General features: G+C 43.9%; 1 protein-coding gene across 1 annotated transcript in view; it reads left to right on the top strand.

Moving 5' to 3' along the window:
• The first annotated feature begins 7087 nt into the window (after window positions 1-7087).
• Il2ra (interleukin 2 receptor subunit alpha) overlaps window positions 7088-18432 on the top strand; it is a 37719-nt gene continuing 26374 nt past the window's right edge. Inside the window, exon 1 of the mRNA XM_010621407.3 lies at window positions 7088-7254. Within this exon, the coding sequence (XP_010619709.1) occupies window positions 7191-7254 (64 nt within the window). The 5' untranslated portion in view covers window positions 7088-7190. The remainder of the gene's footprint in view (window positions 7255-18432) is intronic.

The following is an 18432-nucleotide window of genomic DNA, read 5'->3' as shown; positions in this document are numbered from 1 at the left end:
GATAAGAGCTACGGTCTCTACTTTCAGGAAACATATGAACCTCCTCCTTTCCCTTCTAAATCTGGACAGATCCCTTTCCCATTCCTTCTAACAAACATTCAGCTACTTTTGGAACATGTGTCTGAGGGCCTGAGCAAAACTAACAGAACAGAAAATGAAGGTCAACCCAGCCCTACCTGTTGGAAGTATTTCAGCCAATAGATAACAGACCCAGCCTTCGTACTTGGAATTTTCCAAGGCTTTTTCTTAAATATGAAGAGATAAACTTTTATCTCTACTGCCTTAAAGAAATTACCAAAATCTTGTATTATCAGTATAAATGGAAGGGATACTTTTTTTCAAAGAGATGGGTCCAGTAAGGGCTCCAGCCTAGTCTTTAAGGAGTCATAGAGGGCTGAAGGTATGGATAGATCTAAAGGGGGTAAGAGAGGGGCACCAGTGCCACTCACTGTGCCAGAGATAGATCTGTGGTAGGAAATTTGAGCTTCAAATTTGGAGCTATAATACTGGAAATGGACTAAACTTGAGATGTAAAATGATGACCACTTTTTTTTTTGTTTTTGGTACTGGGATCAACCTTGGGAACTTGCACTTGCAAGGCAGGTAGTGGAATCCCTGGCCTTTTTTTTTTAACAGGGTCATGCTATGTAGTTCATGCTTTCCTTGAACTCACACTGTAGCTCAGGCTGGCCTCGAACTTGTGGCAATCTTCCTGCCTTAGTCTCCCAAGTGCTGGGATTACAGGCATGTGCCACCATGCCCAACTGATCACTCCTCAGCCCCAACCCAGTACTGGGAATTTAACTCAGGACCTTGCACTTGCCAGGCAGATGCAGCACCGCTGAGCTACATCCCTGGCCCTAGCTGACCACTCCTATCTTGGGAATAAAAAGATTCACCAGAGTCTTAGTTAATTTTCTCATTGCTGAAGCAAAATACCCCATGTCTAAAGTTAAGGGAGGAAAGGCTTGTTTGGCTCACAGTGTGTAGAGGTTTCAGTCCATAGTCAGCCGGATCCAAGGCAGGGTGACGCAGCAGAGGGGCGTCACAGAGGAGAAACAGTTCATGGTGGGCAGAATGCAGCAAAGCAAGCAAGGGACCTTAGTAGCTTTTTTCTATCCCTTTTATATTCTTCTGGGCCACTGGGATTAGGGCAGTGCCAAACCAATCAGTGGACTTATTTAGTACTTACAAACCCTTAATTCCAGCATCACACACTACATCCAGCCCTCTCTGAAAAGGCCCCATCTATGGCTGCATGAGGCTTTAGGGGGACATTGAGACATAAACCATAACACTTAGGAAACCTGTTAATCACGAGGAAAACCCGGCTGTCTTTCATGGCAGATTAGAAGAAGCTTTCCAGAATACAAATTTAGATCCCTCTTCCATGGAGAAATAGGCACCAATGAGACAGCATTTTATTAGTCATCAGCTCTATGTATTCAATTCAAATTACAAAAACACTTCGGGTGAGTCCTCAGACCCTACTGACCCAATTGCTCGACAGAACCTTTTCTGTGTTCAGCCACTGGGATCTTGAAGAGGGCAGAAAGAAGAGGAACCAAGAACAGAGGTAGGCCTAGGTTATGGCTGTTGCATTTGGCAGTGCCTTAAGTACACGCAAGTCACCCGAGGGAAAACCCGGGGCTAATAAAAAAAAAAAAAAGAGTTCCTGCTTTATTTTTTTATTATTATTATTAATTTGATGAGGCCTTACTATGTAGTTCAGGCTGGCCTCAAACTAATGGAGAGTCTCTTGCTTCCAGCTGCCAGGTGCTGGGGTTATAGGCACAAGTACTGTGCTAGACCACAGCCCACAGCCTGCTCTGTATCAGGTGGCTGATGTGACCGATCCTTGGTCCTGAAGGATTGGACTCCTGGACTGGGCCTACACTGGTCAAAATCCTCACTCTCTGCTCTGATGAGGAGGGCTGCAGGGGCCCAGGGAAAACAGCGATGCCTCTGTCCACAGATATCTCCGACTCTGAGAGAAGCCCTGAGTGACCTGGATATCATGGGTAAGCAAATTTAACTCCTTATAGATATAAAAGTGGCTTACTGTGTTTTAACTTTCTCCTCTGGAAAACCTTCCTCTAGATCTATCGTCACTATTAGGGCAGAGTGCTTTGACATGTCCGATCAAAGATCAAGTATTCAACCATGAGTTGTTGACTGTCCCACAGTGTCCTACTCCCTGACTAGGAAGGGATTTACTATTAAAATTGGAGGTGGTTCTCCAATTATGGAAAGGGCTCTAGAAAGAAAGTACCATCTCCACTCTGCATAGAGATCTCAGTTCTCCAGAGAGGTCAAAAGGGCAAAACTCTGGCCAAGTTGCTGAGAGACTTCTGGGTCTTGGCTCCAATTATTGCCAATAGCCCTCATGAGGATTCAAAACACCTCAAATATTGGGCTAAAAATGACTGCATTTAAAATGCTGTATGGAAGATCTTTTATATCTTCTGATATGGTAGTAGACCCAGAGGCCACAAGATTTCACAATATCTTATTAATTTAGACCAAGTACAACAATCTATCCAACTATACGGGAACCAAGTCCTGCCGGCTTCTGCACTATGGGGCCACCTGCCCTGGAGATCAAGTGTTTGTGAAAGCTCGGAAAGAAGGAGCTCCTGCAAATCAATCAAACGCAAATGGAAGGGTCCCTTTTCAGTGATCCTTGCCACAAACACTGCAAGAAACATGAGAAGATAAATAGCTGGATTCACCTTTCTAGGACAAAGCCCACCCCGCCTGACCTGCCTGAGGCAAAGGATCTCTGGAATATCTAAGGCTCCTCTTCAAAAAGCAAGACTCTGATACTTCCCTGGGTGCAGCTAAGTAGAATTATTGAGGTCCCTGATCCACCACAGCTTAAATGGGCACCTGCTTTAGAACACGGGCTTCTGTTTTTATTTTTATTTATTATTATTCTTTTTTGCGGTACAGGGAATCAAACTCAGAACCTTGAACTCGCAAGACTGGTAATGGTACCATTTAGCTAAATCTCCAGTGAAACTCCTATTTGTTAGTAGGACCCATAATGTAGGTAATCCTGCTAGGGATACGCCTTTCAGGTTTTTGGTCATCTCTCTAATATCCCTCTTTGCCATGCTTTTCCCTCCATAGGGAACACAAGAATAAAGCTCATTAGTAAACTTCTCCCAAATAATATCACAAAGAAATAATCTCTAGTTGCTGGATCCGTTATAATTCACTTTTTAAGGCAGACCAGGAAATAGTCTGATCTGTTCCTCAAGATGCTTTGGTCCTCTTTGATCTTATTTTCCAAAAATTACTGGGTTCCGCTTTCTCACGACTACTTTGTGGTCAGCCAGTTCCTTGTCATATTTGACCCCTGCCTCTTCAACCTAATAGCGAAGTTTGTCCACGCAGGATTTCAGATGATGGTCCAGACTACAAGCCATGACTCTCCTGACAAATACATCTTGCTTTCTCCCTTTGAAGTGGCAGCTCAGCAGTATCTGGGAAGCAGCTCTAATTGTTTCCTCACTGTCTTCTGACAGGTTCTTATCAGCCTGACTGGTAATCCCCAGTACCCCAAGGTCGAAGGAGAGCACATAATACCTAGTAGGAAGGACCTAGAGCTCCTTTCAGTGAGAATCAACTATAAGAAGAAAGAGACCTCTACTCCCTCATCATCCTATAAAGAATTATGAGGATCATGTCTTTCAGGGGAGAAGGAAATGAGGTAGGAGACTCTAGGCTTGGCTCCTGAGCACTGTACACAGAACCAATCAGAAAATGACATTTTCAATGCCTCGTTTGAATTTGGTGCTACCCTCAGGATCAACCAGAAAGTGCTATTTTCAATTCTTCATAACATCTAGTGGGAAGCCAAATGAGTTTTTTGATAGGGCAGTTTAAATCTGGGGCCAGGCCAAGTGAGGTTTTGCTAAGACAACTGTAATGCCTTTTTTGCATTAAGGAGAAACCATCTGGGAACTTCAAATAGAAAATAACCTTTTCCCTTATCCTTAGGGCCTCTATGAGTGTTCACCAGTCCACTCTCACCCTGTATAGCAAACTTCTTTTCTACCTGCAATAAATGCACACCCTCACTACCTGGAAGAAAAAGGAAAAGGAGACGAGGGAGAGGGAGGAGAAGAAGCAGATGAAAGAGAGGAAGGAGGAGGAGAGGGAAAGAAGAGGAAGGAAGAGGAGGAAGAGAGAAAGGAAGAGAACGAGGAGGAGCAGAAGGATGGGAGAATAGGCAGCTGGGCATGGTGGTACATGTCTATAATTCCAGCACTCAGTAGCTGCAGCAAGAAGATTGCCAGAAAATAGAGGCTACATAGTGAGTTCAAGGCCAGCCTGAACTACTTGAGATTCTATTAAAAAAAAAAAAGACAAATAAAACACAAAACGAAGTAGAAACACTTGAGTAGGTGGATTTATTGATAGTAAAGCACCAATGATATTTTTTTAAATTTAATGTTGATGGTTTGGTTACATTGTCTTGATGTTAGACAATATCCTTGTTTGTAGAAAGTTGAAGTATTTGAGAGTGATGGAATACCAACTACTTTCAGAGAATTTCGAAGGAAAAGTTGTTTGTGTTATTCTTCTAATTTCTCTGTAAATTTTTAAACTGTAGTAACCATGGATAGAAAATTACTCAACTTAATAACTGGGACAGACTTTAAAGATAATAGGAATTGCTGCCAAAAACAATTGCAAGTATTCCCAGCAACGAGGTTATCTGTCATATGTTTAAAGCACTCCATTCCCAAAAGGGTCCGGATCACTTTTCCCCCAAAAAAACTCGGTACTTAGCCTGACACTCAGTAGATTCTCACCATGCTGAGTCTCTTTTTAATAGTAGTCAGTTTCCTCTGAGATGAGGTAGAGCATCCTTTTGTTTTTTTCTAAGAGTAAGAAAACATTTATTGAAAGAAAGCTTCTAAGAGAGACAGAAGAGGAACCGGAAAGTGGGTTGCCCACTCACCCCATTTTTCAAATATGTTTTATACAGCAAAGCCATGTGGTGAAGCAGGTACAAAGTGGGTTAAAACTATAAGACCCAGTGGAAAATTACAAGGTGGGCAAGAGGTGGTCAAAACCATGACCAGCCAATAAGATTACAAGTACGGTCACCCAGGTAATATTGAGTAAGTGGGGGGGGGCAAGTAGGGGGAAAGTCACATAGCAAGCGTGCAAGGATTTTCAGTAAGGGTGGGGTCAGGGATATTTTCTGGAAAGGCTGGGCTAAGACCTTGGCCCCCCACCCACGTGATTGATACCTATTTAGAATATCAATCGCTGCTCTTTGTCCCCCAGGAAAGCACAAGGGTGTAGTGGTTTCTCTCCTTTTACAGTTCTGGCCTTCAGTGGATGAGTCTTGATTGTCCTCCATGTTGGCTCCTTGAGGGTGGCCCTGTCTAACCGCCTACGAGATACCCAATTAACTTACCTGTCTGCAGTATTCCCCCTCTGAGGAAGTAGCCCTAACTGCTGGGAGGGGGCAAGGCGCGACGAAGGCTCTGGCTACTTCCAGCTGAAGAGGGTGGCAGTTGGGAAGGGCACCCTTAAATCATGAATTCCTTTATTTCCCAGACGGTTTCTGTGTCGTTGTCTCTGCTTGCTTTCTCACATTTTAAAAATTGCATTTTTACTGTAATTATGTGGTTGATAATGGGAATGCATTTTCAGGTCACAAAACATAATCATTTCATGAAAACCAGAAGAGAGCTCTGATAAATAAATAAGAAAGATTGAATTTTACCAAAAAAAAAAAATCTGAAGTTCAGAACCAGACCCCCACTTCTAGTAGGATCATTCAAATGAAATAAAAACTTGGACACCAAATATTACATAAAATTATCATAGCTAAGTTAAAAAGAAATTAATATGCATTCAAAGAGGGACTGGGCCCTCGAGGAAGTCAGTGCAGAAGATGCATACACACCCACATTGTGGCTGGAGGTGAATCTGAAGAGGGCCAGACTTCAAGTAATAGCCAGGCCTGCGAGCCTTCCGAGAGACAAACAGCAATGGGAGATTATACTGTAAATTAGCAACATCAGACATATAGGTGCATAACCCTAACATCTGGGCCCCTAGTCCCCTTTCCAAGGATGCCTTTGTTCTCTCCTTGTGCCCCTGCTGTGTGGCTCATTTCTTTATTGGATCAACATTCGCTAAGTAACTATACTTATAATCCTATAGGCTGTAGTTTGCCCCTTGTTGCATCCACACTGTGATTTTGCTGCATAGATTTCCCTTGGCCTTGGTGGCCACCCCTTCAGAACTCCTCTGGAAATTCAGGAGCTATGCTCATTTCCAATAAAACGCTCCTAACATTTTTCTTTGGTTCTCGATTTAAGTCGTCAGTGTTGTGACACCCTCAACTCAGCACATCTGACACCTGACAGCTGGGGATTATTTTTTCCACAACAAAATGACTTGAATGAATCTGAGACACCATAATGAAGTGATTATGGCTAGTGCCAGTTATAAATCTTGGGAAATTACTCATGAATTCTGAGAAGCATGCTTCCCCCTCAATAGTTTGAGCACTGTATTGCAGGCCCAGCCCCAAAGCCTGCTAGATTTTTGAAATAGATCCAGGGTCAGACCACTAATGCGTCTATGGTCAAGCTGCCTTCTGTACTCTCTTGTGACTTTGCTCCTTTATCCACTGTGGCTACTGCTGACTCTTCGGGGGGCTGAAAAGCTGAGGGCGACTCAGTTTACAAAAGAATAGATGAGACCACTGCCAAGAAGTGCTTGCTCACCTCTCCTTCAGCAGCAGGGGAATCTCCCTTTCCTTTCTCAGGGGAAGCGTAAGAAATATTCAAAATGAAGCTGAGTCCTTCTTACCAACCTCAGCCCACACCTCCCAGCAAACGAACTTGAAAAATCCCTGGTGTGAAAATTTACCGCAAACTATTTTGTCACAAGAAAAAAATACTTCCTATACTTGAGATCAGAGAACAGAGTGGTAGCTCAATTTCCTGGCTGAACTCACCGTGTAATACTTAAAGAGAGCAACTCCTGACTGTCACACAGACCGGATGGACCGGCCAAGATGACAGCCCGGGAGGACTGATCCCTTCCAGTGTCATCCTCTCAGCACCATGCAAGAAAGAGGCTAAGAGGCAGCCAGGGCATCACAGAGAACACTGCCTTTTTACTGCCCTGAGCTGACCCCGAGTGCCAGGAAGATGGAGCCACGCGTGCTGGTGTGGGGATTATTCACATTCATCATGGTACCTGGCTGTATGACAGGTAAGGGGCCGTGAATTGTCCTTTGACTCTTGGGAGGGGCTCATGAACATTAGCCCTTCCCAGCTCAGGACCAGAAAGGGTACAAAGGAGAAAGTTCTGAGAAGGGAGTTTAATCTTACCTGTGACCTACTGGGCGCTCATTTTATGCCTCAGTGGCCCCTGATCTGTAAAGAAAGCATTGAATGAAGCTCTCCTATTATACACAGCCTTAGCAGTTAATCCAGGGAGGGTTAGAGTTTAGTCTTCTAAGCACCCTCCTCTTCCCAGTTGTCACATAATACCGAAAAGTTCTTAGGGATCTAAGTCCAGGTTAATTCGCCTTAGACAGTGGTAACCCATACATGAAACACTAGGATTTTTAACATCTCAGAAAAAATTTAGCTTAAAGGATGGAGTCTTTATTTTTACTGCCTCTAAAAATAATACCTAGAAAGTTTCTTACAAGTGCAACTTTATAGAAAATTCATGAATGTGTTCCCTTTTACAGCATCACTGTTTTCTGTTTTTCTCTGTTTATATATGACATGTATGATAGGCAAGTTTTTATCATCCTGGGTTCTCTCAGATTTTTTTTTTTGAGAAAAAAACACTAACAATACCTCAAACCATCCTTCTTATTTGTGAATTTTCTAATATTTTCCCTTGATGATCCAGAAAGATAGATAAGATATAAATATGTATTTTTGAAAGTCTATAGCTTCATATCCTTAATTTCTAGAAATAGACTTCTTTAGGCTGCAGGAAAAAAAGTGTTAAGAGAAAAAATGGCTACCGTGGCTTTTCCTCACAGTAGCCCACCCTGCTTTCTCTAGAGTGTTCTTTCATCTTGCTTTTTTCCCTTTTACTTGGCCCAAGATCACTCTACAGAGCCAGTTTCTCTTCCACTCTCTACTTCTACTTTCTCGAATAAATTTTGTGACTATTAAAAAAAGACGAAAAATGCATGCAAAAGTTTGTTTGGTGATTTGAGGGAAGTGGCTAGGTTGACTTGGGCTCTGTACTGATCCACTTACAGGAGCTTCCTCACTTTGGAGGTAAAGGGGTAATGATTTTAGGAGGTTTGTAATGTAATCTGTTCCTCAGCAGGGTCTTTTCCAGGTTGGTCCAAGCCAGAACAGCAAAAGCTTTACAATCGATCATGAACTATCTATGGGAATAGATTTCAAGCAAATCTGTGTTATTGTTAGCCATGCATGACTTATCTGGGGATTAAAATGGTCTAACAGACAGTAGAGTAAATGAAATATCACGTAGTCACTTTCTTTCACTCAGTTTTGCAAAATTCTATCAAATACTCAGGTCCCTTTTCAACACTGTAGGAAATAAAAACACAAACACAACAGGTGCTGACCCTAAGAAACTTACCACCTCATCAGGAGGAGAAAGGCACAGACAGATGAAAAGTAACACAAGCTGGACCACGATGGGGTCTACAGATCAGTGGGGATGTGAGAGGCTTTGGGAAAGTGACATGAACAGGACTCCCAGGGGCCGCAAGTGCAGATTCCAGATAGAAAGAACACACACAAAGACACAGCAGAGGGCTAGGGAACAGAAAATGGTCTGCTGTGTTCTCTGTGTTCTAAATAGGGATGTGGAGATACCATGAATTAAAACTGGATAAGCAAGCTCAGTATGGTGGCACACGCGTGTAATCCCAGCACTTGGGAGGCTGAGGCAGGTGGATCGCTGTGCTTTTGAGGCCAGCCTGGACTCCAAGTGAGGTCAAGGCCAGTCTGAGCTACATAATGAGACCCTGTCTCAAAACACCTAACCAAAACAAAACAAGACTGGAAAGGTAGGCTGGGGTCAAAGAAATGACTCAAAGCCTTCGATACCAAGTTGAAACTTTTAAAATTTATTTGGTGGGCTGGGGATTTATCTCAGTGAGTCTGCTGCCTGCCTCGTAAGTGCAAGGTCCCGAGTTCAATCCCCAGTACAAAAAAAAAAAAAAATTGGTAAGCAATAAAGGACTACTAGAAAACTTTTTTAAAAATATGATTCCTAAGTACTTTCCACGTGCCAGACCCATGATTCTTATCCTTCTCCTTATAACCACTCTGCAGTGTGGAAATCCTAAGACCCTAAATGAAGAAGAACCCAAACTCAGAATCACATAGGCCCTGACTGCACCAGAGCTCAAACCCAGCCTTCTTGGCTTGTGACCTTTGTGTTCACTGCCAAGAGGGTCAGAGGTGACTCCATAGAGTGGAGGGAGATCAGGTGCTGGGGGGTAGAGTGTGAGGCTCTTAAAGTAGCCCAGGGTCCAAAGTGAATGAAACGGATTGAATTTCTGGAACAAACAGACGGCACAGGAACCACTCCAGGGAAAGAAATAATCTCCTCTCAGACCTCTTCCTCAGGGGGAACCTAGTCTTTTTTGGTTTTTTGTTCTTTTTTTTTTGGTTGCAGGGAATTGAACTTGGAGGAATCTAGTCTTAAAATACTAAGTCCTTTTTAATCATTGATGATGAGAATTCAACAAAATCAATGGACTGTCAACAGATACAATTTCTAGCTGATTCATAAGGCAGATTTTTCATTCTGAAAATTTCCAAAGCCACCATTTAAAATTGTGATGGGGTGCAGGGGATATATTAGTCAACTTGAGGGCTTGTATTCTCTATATTACTGGGTCCTGGGATGTGGTTAAAAAGAGAATTCTCCTGATGTTACCAACACAGCAAGTTATTAAAGGCATCTTTCTCAGAATTATGGAAATTCTGAGTGTTTACATGTCTCTTAACCATCTCTCTTTCATTCTAGGAATTCTGTGATCAAATCTTTATCCCCCAGATTCAAAACAATTTTTAAAAAGGCACAGAAAACCATTATGGCAATGTTTGTCTAATATCCCTTCTTGTAAACACCACTGCCTACAGTAGGGTATCCCACCTTCAACTTTGCCTAAAACATACAACATTTTACCCTTCTCATTTAATCTTTGAGTTGCTCTGGACCTTCCACCCCTTAAAATTATTGCCACTGTCTCTTGTTCATCTTCAAGTCAGACTCAAAGAGGGAAGGCTTTGGTAAGCCTTGGGAATACCTTGTAAAATAGCCACTGCTTTCTTTAAAACAGTGTGTTTTAAATATGCAGTTTGATTGTCTGTGTGTTCGCTCTCTTTTGGACTTGAGAATTGAAAAGAATTGACTTTACAGTTCGGTAGAAAAAAACTGGTTTCACTGATACTAGTTAGAGGTGCTAGGGAAGAATGGCTAGTGTTCTCTACAACTCCATTGTGCCCTCATCACAAAGACAGGGATTTGTAGAATTTATTTGGTTAAAGTCACAGTATTCTGAAGTTGAAAAAAAATTTTTTTGGAGACAGGGTCTCACGATGCAGTCCAGGATGGCCTTGAATACACTATGCAGCCCAGTCTGGCCTCAAGCTCATGGTCATCCTCCTGCCTTGGTCTCCCAAGTGCTGGGGTTATAGGCGAGCACCCTCACACCCAAGCCTTGGTATCCTGGATACTGCTGTGTAATTTCTGTGGAAGTCATTCCTAGGCATAGGCACCATGGAGGCAGGCCATTACTCAACACAGTGACTATTCAAATGAATTCCCTGCTCCCCTAATGGTCCAATGATGAGCAGGAATTTTACAAATAAACAGAAGTCCTGTAGGAAATGGGGCATGTCCTCTGAGGTTAGTGGAGAACAGAGTTAGGAGGAAAATGAATTTTTCAGGAAGAGGAAAATGGAGCAAGACATTTCTAGTGACATTGTTGGTGATCAAAGAGAAGACATGCAGAAGTCATGTCAAATTACTCCCTGGGAAAGGAGGTTGACCAAGAGATCTCAAAATTCCCTTCAAGTTCCATCACTCTATGTCAAGAATTCTGAAGAAAAAAGCTCTACTTAAAAAGTACTTTCAAGTGAGGGTACTTTTGGAAGTGGAAAAATTTTCCAGCTGAAAGCATACTCAGCAGGGTCAGAGTTAAGAGATCTTGAATGTCAACAGACCAAAGCCCAAAATCTCATTGTAGGTTATTTCCAGCTCTTAAAAGGTACTGCCCAGCACCACAGCATGACCCATTGCTTCCGTACTGCTGCAGTGCAAAATACCGCATAGATAGATGAACAGTATTGTTACTCATTTGCTTGGTCAGGGCATTTCTGCCTCTAGTGTCCTTGTTTCTCACAGGAGAGGCTTTACATGAGTGGGGATCTAGCTGCCTTCTCTCTATCCCAAACCATTCACTGTGCGAAAAGGAGAAAGGACTTTAATTCAATTGATTGCTTCAAAAGGTTATGAGCCCTTCATCTGTGAGCATGTTCAAGTAAAAACTGTACTAAAATCCAGGTATCTTAAATTCGAGCCTAATTTTCCCTGCACATTTGTGCATCGATTTCTACTGATGCTCCTTCATCTATCCATCCCCGAGTTAGAATTACAGAGGTGAACAAGGTTACAGACAATGGGGAGAAACATCTGCTGAGCAGTTCTTGTCTTGAAGATTGCCCGAGGAGCGAATGAGAAAACAGCCCATCTTTGATTTCCCCACCATGTTTTCAAGTACATCACTCATTTAAGGGAAGGTGATACTATAATTGTCTCTCGTAATATTTGGTATTTCTGCTCTAAGATTCTTCAGATAGTTTTGGCTACTGGGCTGACTTTAACTTACTCTGGAATTTATTTTCCCCAACAGAAGAAAAAAATTCCACTGAGAAATGGTTTTGGAGCAACGGTTCCCAACACCAGCTGCATATTAGAATGTGCATCTGGAATACTAGAGAAGTGATATTCCAGACGTATTAAGGCCAATAAAATCAGACTCTCTGGCGAAGAGAGCCAGAAATAATGTTGACATCTGTTGTAAGGTTCTCAAATGACTTAAGATGCAATTTGGATCTAATGACTATGACTGTAGGGAGACAAAATAACAAGTAAGTGCTATATAGTTGGCTAATTCTACTGTGCCAGATCTATTCATTGAAAACAGCAGCAGTTCTCAAATGGTAACACATTTACAAGTCACTGGGGAATCTTGTTATAAAGTAAACTCTGATATTCGAGGGCTGGTTGGCTGCCTGAGATTCTAGTGCCAACAAGATCTGAGAGACCTTTGTTGTTAGTGTATAGGCCTCATTTTGAGTAGCTAAGCTATGACGTAACTGAGGAAATGTGTTGTTTCTACCCACACAGAACTTGCAGTTAAAATGGGAAAACAAATCTAGAAAAGATCAAATAATTCTATAAGCGATCAGAATTGCAAGAGCAATTTGTTATATGGGTAATGAGGAAAAACTTCTCAGAGAAGTAGTTCTAGGCCAAACTAGCTCTAATAACATGAGCTACTCTGGAAGACAGAATTTTATAATGTTTTCTGCTTAAATTGTATATGTAGAACATACTTCCTGACAGCAAACTAAAGATGATCTGTTGTGTGTGTGCAGTTTTCGGTGAGTGTGGCGAACACAAGGAGGCTCAAGTGCCTAGTGATTCTCTGATAAAAGATTAATACTATTGCTCAGACAAAAAGAATTTGAGAGCCAGGGATTTAGCTCAGTGGTTCTGCCACCTACCTTGCAAGTACAAGGACCTGAGTTCGGTCCCCACTACCAAAAAAAATTTTTTTTTTAGTGCTCCACATCTCATTTTGGTCCTGTAGTATCTGCAGACGTCCTGGTCTCAGGCAGATGTCCCTGACATGATGGATCGCTCACCAGTATGACCAGTACCACATAACACCCCGGGCTCGCAGTAAGAGAAGCCCTGGCTTTCATTTCCCTACATCCAAATTTCCCCTGACTCAGTATCAGGTACCTGCATGCCGCAAGGCCAGAGTCCCAGGGCCTCCATCCTGACAGTCTGCTCCCACTCTGCCACAGGCCCATCAGTTCGCAAGGCTTTTGACCCGCAGCTGTCAACTCAGTGCCAGGCAGGGCAGAGAGCAGGGCTTCGGGCAGCACAAAACTCTCGAGCACAAAGGTGCGAGTGGCACGTGTAGGCACTGATCATCGGTTATTGCAGCGGAAAGAATAGAAGCAAAGAAGGGGCAAGATACTGGTCAGAAGTGCTCACATCCTGTGAAAGGGGCACTGGCAGGCCTGGCCCATGTGAACGGTATGGCCACACGTGCTTAGCCTGCAGTCTCCCTTCCTCAGGGTTTCCCTGCCACACGAGAAGTGCGGGAGGATTACACTTCCAGGGTACAGTGTGGAATTGTACGAGCAACAATTGAGTAGATTTCCCCCCACCAAAAAAGAAAAGCTGTGTGTGTGTGTGTTTGAGAGAGAGAGAGAGAGAGAGAGGAGACACGGAGATAGAGAGACACAGAGACAGCGACAGATTGGGAATTGGAACCAGGGAATGCTGAGCTACATCCTAGCTCTCTTCATTTTACTTTGAGGCAGAGTCTCACTAAGTTTTCCAGACAGACCTTGAGCTTACGATTATCCTGCCTTCATCTCCTGAGTAACTGAGATTAAAGGTATGTGACACCGCACTAGGATAAAGCCAAGTATTTTTGAGGAATACAAAGAAAGTTATAAAGAAGCAACTGGTTCCTTTAATTCAGAGAGCATGTCACCAATAGGCCCTGATGACCTTCAGCAAAAGAGAGAGATGAACAAAGGAGCCGAGCTTTGAGCTGAGGGACAGATTGTGGCCTAGGGCGAGCCCATGTGAAAACATCGATACCAATACCTATTTTTCCTTTCATGCTTGTTGGCTTTAAGCCTTGTTGCAAGAAACACTAATGATAATAACAAGGGCGAAAATTCACTGCCTATGCATGTGCTATCTTTTAGGTATTGTGCTAATGCATGGTATTGCTTTGGTTAAAGCTCACGATAGGTCTTGTTGTTTTCCTCACTTTACACTTGACAAACTGTGGCTTACAGGGGTCAAGCAAGTCACCTGGTGTAACACAACTAGGAAGAAGCCAGGATTTAAGTCGGTCCAATGCCTGCCTTTTTACTACTGTTCTAAGTGCTGCTGTGAGTCAAGGATATATGTTCTATGTTAGCAAAGAAGTTGATTTTTGCCTGAAACAGTTGAGCTAAGAGTGCTCCAAGCTATGTCCCACAGCCCCTTCATGGCACTGCAGGAAATTAGGAGCCCCCGAGCCTACAGATCTGAGCCACAGCCGCCACGCACAGCAGTTCCTTGGGTTACTTGGAGCCTCTCTTGAGAGCTCCCAGGCCCCACCCCGTCCTTGGAGTCTGAGCTCTCTGGTTCTTCTGTTTGCCTCCAGGCCTGCTTCCACCCTCAAGGAGCGGTTTGGGGTGTCTTCCTTGCATCTGACTGCGCTTCAAAGAAAGCATCATAGTCAAGTCAGCCCTAGTAGCCACAAAACAGAGGAAATTCTGAGCACCTCGGGGCATGAGTCACCTCACCATGTTCAGGAATTGCCATCTCTGCCCACAGAATCACCCACTCTTTTCTGTTTGGGACCAAAATAGATACCTTCTTCAGAAGCCTGTTGCTTTCTGTACTCTCAGCAGTCAAAAAAAAAATCCAAAAAACAAAGTAGAGGATAGGTGTGTCTAAGTGTGAACAGTGGCTGCACCAGTGGGGGCTATAGGTAAATGAGACAGGAGGAAGAAGGAAGGCTTAGAGGGACGAGACTCAGCCTCTTGCTTAGGGAAGGACTTCCAGTTATTTGCCATTTCTTTGTTCATTCATTCAGTGAATACTTATTGAGCAGCTACTATGTATCATACACAGAGTTAGAGAGCCAGAGATGAGTACATCTCAGTTGTCCGCCTCTGCCAGAGTCATCATCTGCCAGGAGAGAAAAATAATCACAACGTTATCATGACACAAGCTAAGGGCAGAGAGGCGAGTGCAAAAGGGTTGAAGGAACTTACAGGCTGATGCTCCTTCCTCCTGCAAGATATCCCGTTGGAAAATCCCTCTCACTGACACTGCATTTGGAGAAATGTATGTTTTACTGTTATAAACTACTAAAATTCTATTTTGAGTTTAGAATAATATAGACAGAGGATATGCGGTTTTCTTTGCTCAAGAAATTCCTTTGGGAATAGCTTAGGTGGGAGCACTTGAACTCTTTTAATAACAAACCAACTGTTCCCATGGCGCCCGCAATCTTATAAGCACCATTAATGGACAATGCATTGTGATCATTCTGCAATCCAAAAGCTGTCCAAGTGAGGAAGGACCTCATTAATTTGGTTTATGTAAATACAGAGTGGGTTTTTCCATCTTCTGTGTCTCTCTCTCTCTCTCCTCACTCTTGTTATGTTATCCAGGCTGGCTTTGAACTCACCATGTGTGCAGCCCAGGATGGATTTTTTTTTTTTTTTTTGTACTGGGATCAAACTTGGGACCTTGTGCTTGCAAGGCAGGTGGCAGCACCACTGAGCTGAATCCCCAGCCCCAGGACGGATCGTTTTTGTAGCAGTCTTCCCGCCTCATCCCTCTGTGTGTCACTAGGCCCGGCTCTTTCTTCCCTCCCTCTCTCCCTTCCTTCTTCCATGTTTCTTTTCCTTTCCTTTGTCCTCCCTTCCTGCTTCCTCTTTCTTTCTCTCTCTCCTTCTCTTTCACTCACTCACTCATTCTTTCTTTCTTTCTTTTTATGCTGGTGGTTGAACTCAGCGCCCCATGCACACTAGGCTTACCTACCACTGAGCCCCAGCCCCAGCCCTTGTTAATGGTTTTCAAAGCAAAGAAGAGGTATCCCTTTAAAACACATATAATTTAAATATTCAGTAAAATGTTCATAAAACATAATATTTATAAAGTATATTTATAAAGGATGAATACATTTAAAATATATATTAAATATACATATTTCAATCAAATGCACCCCGTAAAGCACACTGGCCCATCTCCCCAGAGAAAGATCACTTTATCAGGTTACCAAGTAAAGGGCAGGAGAATGGTTTCTAGAGTTTTGTTCCAAGTCGTCCGACGTCTAGGTTGACGTCAGCCTCTTCTTGTGGCACCCTAAGAGTTTCCCAGGAGTTTGGGGCAGTTGACTTGCCCCAGCCACTGCTGTGTGACGCTCCAAAGGCTTCCCCGGCTGCTGAAACCAGCAGAGCCTACGACCCAGCTGAGCACCGTGTGGTGTCTGCTTCCGGCCTTGTGGTAGTGACACCTCTGTTCAGAGCCTAATTTAGAACAAAAAGAACCTTTGTAAAGAGAAAACTCCGTATTTTAAGTGGAAAGCAAAAGAAACAAAATGTGTTTTAAGGCTTTTTAGAATAAAGAGGCAGCCTCCTCAGACATCCTGCCGCCAGCTGGCTTGTGCTGACCGCAGGACAAGCCTGGCCCTCTAGAGTGCAGTCCTTGCTGGTCTCTTCACTTGCGGCTTACACTGCCTCTCACCCACTGGACCGACACTTTCACTTTCTGTCTCCCACAGTTTCTCAAGTTCCATTTCTCTTACCTGGTTTTCCAATGGCTCATGCTGAGGAACTGTAGGCCAGGGAGTGCCAAGACCTCAGAGGCCTCTGGCTGGCATCCTCTGGCCCCTCCTCCTGGGACCCATCGCAACTGCCGAATGTTTCCCGAGCCAGCCAGGTTCGAAGCCACATCTTCTACGTCTGTTAGCTCACGGAGTCCTCCCTACAGTCCCAGAAGATAGGGACCCTTATCACCATTCTCATTTTACAAGCGAGGAAAATGAGGCCACGAGACAGAAATTCACTAGCCAAAAAAAGTCAGGAGCTAGTCTTTGTAACCAGAATCTATATTCTCACCCTGTATGCAAGAAGCAACCGGCCAAAGGGTGTTGAAAGCTACACTTTGATCTACCCTCAAATTAATCTCATAATGCTCTGTCCCTGTCCATGCTGTTAGCCCAGTACCCCACCTCCTCTCCAACCTAGACCATCGGTCTGCTCTCCACACACAGCACACGACAAGCCAGCGGGTCTCTTCCTGCCCATCATCGAAATTTTCTCACTTATGATTCCCCAGCTTGGCTCCCCGTGTCACTACCCTCATTACTGGAATCTTCTGCATCTCACCTGCCTACGGAAATTCCTCCTATTTGTAAAGAACCTTGGGAGAATGGAAAGGACTCATGACTTTGGGAGTCTGACAGGCTGAAATTCTAACCCTAACTTGAACTTGGGCAATTCTACGTTTCTTTACAAAACCACGGCATGCTGTTCCACACGGCAGGGAGCACTGGGTGAGGGAAGGCAGAGGGACACCAGCCAGGGTCCAGGAGGTCTCCTGGAGATAGTCAACAACGAAGGAGAGGTCTGCCAGACCACCAGGAGTTAGGAAGATGGTAACTAAGTAGTAAGCACAACATGGGCATAATGATTAATTTGTGTCAACTTAGCTGGACTGAGGGATTCCCTGAGAGCTGGAAAAGGCTTATTTCTGGAATCCTGTGAGGGTATTTCCCAGAGACATTAGCATCTGAGTTAATCAGAATGAAGAGAACTTTTGTAGACTGAGTAAAGAAAATCACTCTCGCCAGTGAGAAAGGACATTGCCCCATCTGCTGGGGGCCCCATTAAAAGAGAAAGGCAGAGAAAGGACAGATTCTCTCTTTGAGCTGGGACATCCACCTTCGTCTGCATCAGACATTGGTTCTGGTGGGTCTTTGGCCCTCGGATCCAAAGACTTCAGAATCAGTGGCTCTCCAGTCTCAGTTCTTCGATCTCAGACCGATCGTACCCTCAGCTCTCCTGATCCTCAGACTGAATTAGACCATTAGCTCTCGGGGTTTCCAGCTGCAGGATGGCGTATTCTGGGACTTCTTGGCTTCCACAATCACAGGAGCCATTCTAAATCCCCTCTTATACATGTGTGCGTAGCTGTTTTACTATTTCTCTGGAGAATCCTGGCTAACTGACCTGAGTAAGAGCACAGATAAAAGCGCTGGTGAGTTCCAAGAGCTTCACACAGTTCTGCAGGCCAGCCCTACCCTCTGAAGCAGACCTCAGAGTCGTCCTTCGTTAACGTCCTTAGCTGTGCTGCTTCCATGTCCTGGATGGATTCCGAGTATTTGCCTTTCGGGAAGACCAGAAGCCCCACGCCTCTCTCCATCATCAGCCTTTCTGTCGGGTCGCGATCCTGAAGCAGCGTTTGTTGCACCCCATAGTAGGCGCTCACAAAAGACCACTTCCAGAACTGCTGCAGAAAGAGATCTCTGAGACGAGACTGCTCAAAGGAAGGAGCGGATTCTGAGGGGCCAACGCAGGTGTCTTTTGTTGTTGTCATTTTTTTTTTTTTTTTTTTGTT

This window comes from Fukomys damarensis, unplaced genomic scaffold (genome assembly GCF_012274545.1).
Source record: "Fukomys damarensis isolate Sample0158 unplaced genomic scaffold, DMR_v1.0_HiC HiC_scaffold_10, whole genome shotgun sequence".
NCBI classification, from domain to species: Eukaryota; Metazoa; Chordata; class Mammalia; order Rodentia; family Bathyergidae; genus Fukomys; species Fukomys damarensis.
The sequence above is the reverse complement of the archived record's forward strand: the minus strand, read 5'-3'. Positions and strand labels throughout refer to the sequence as shown.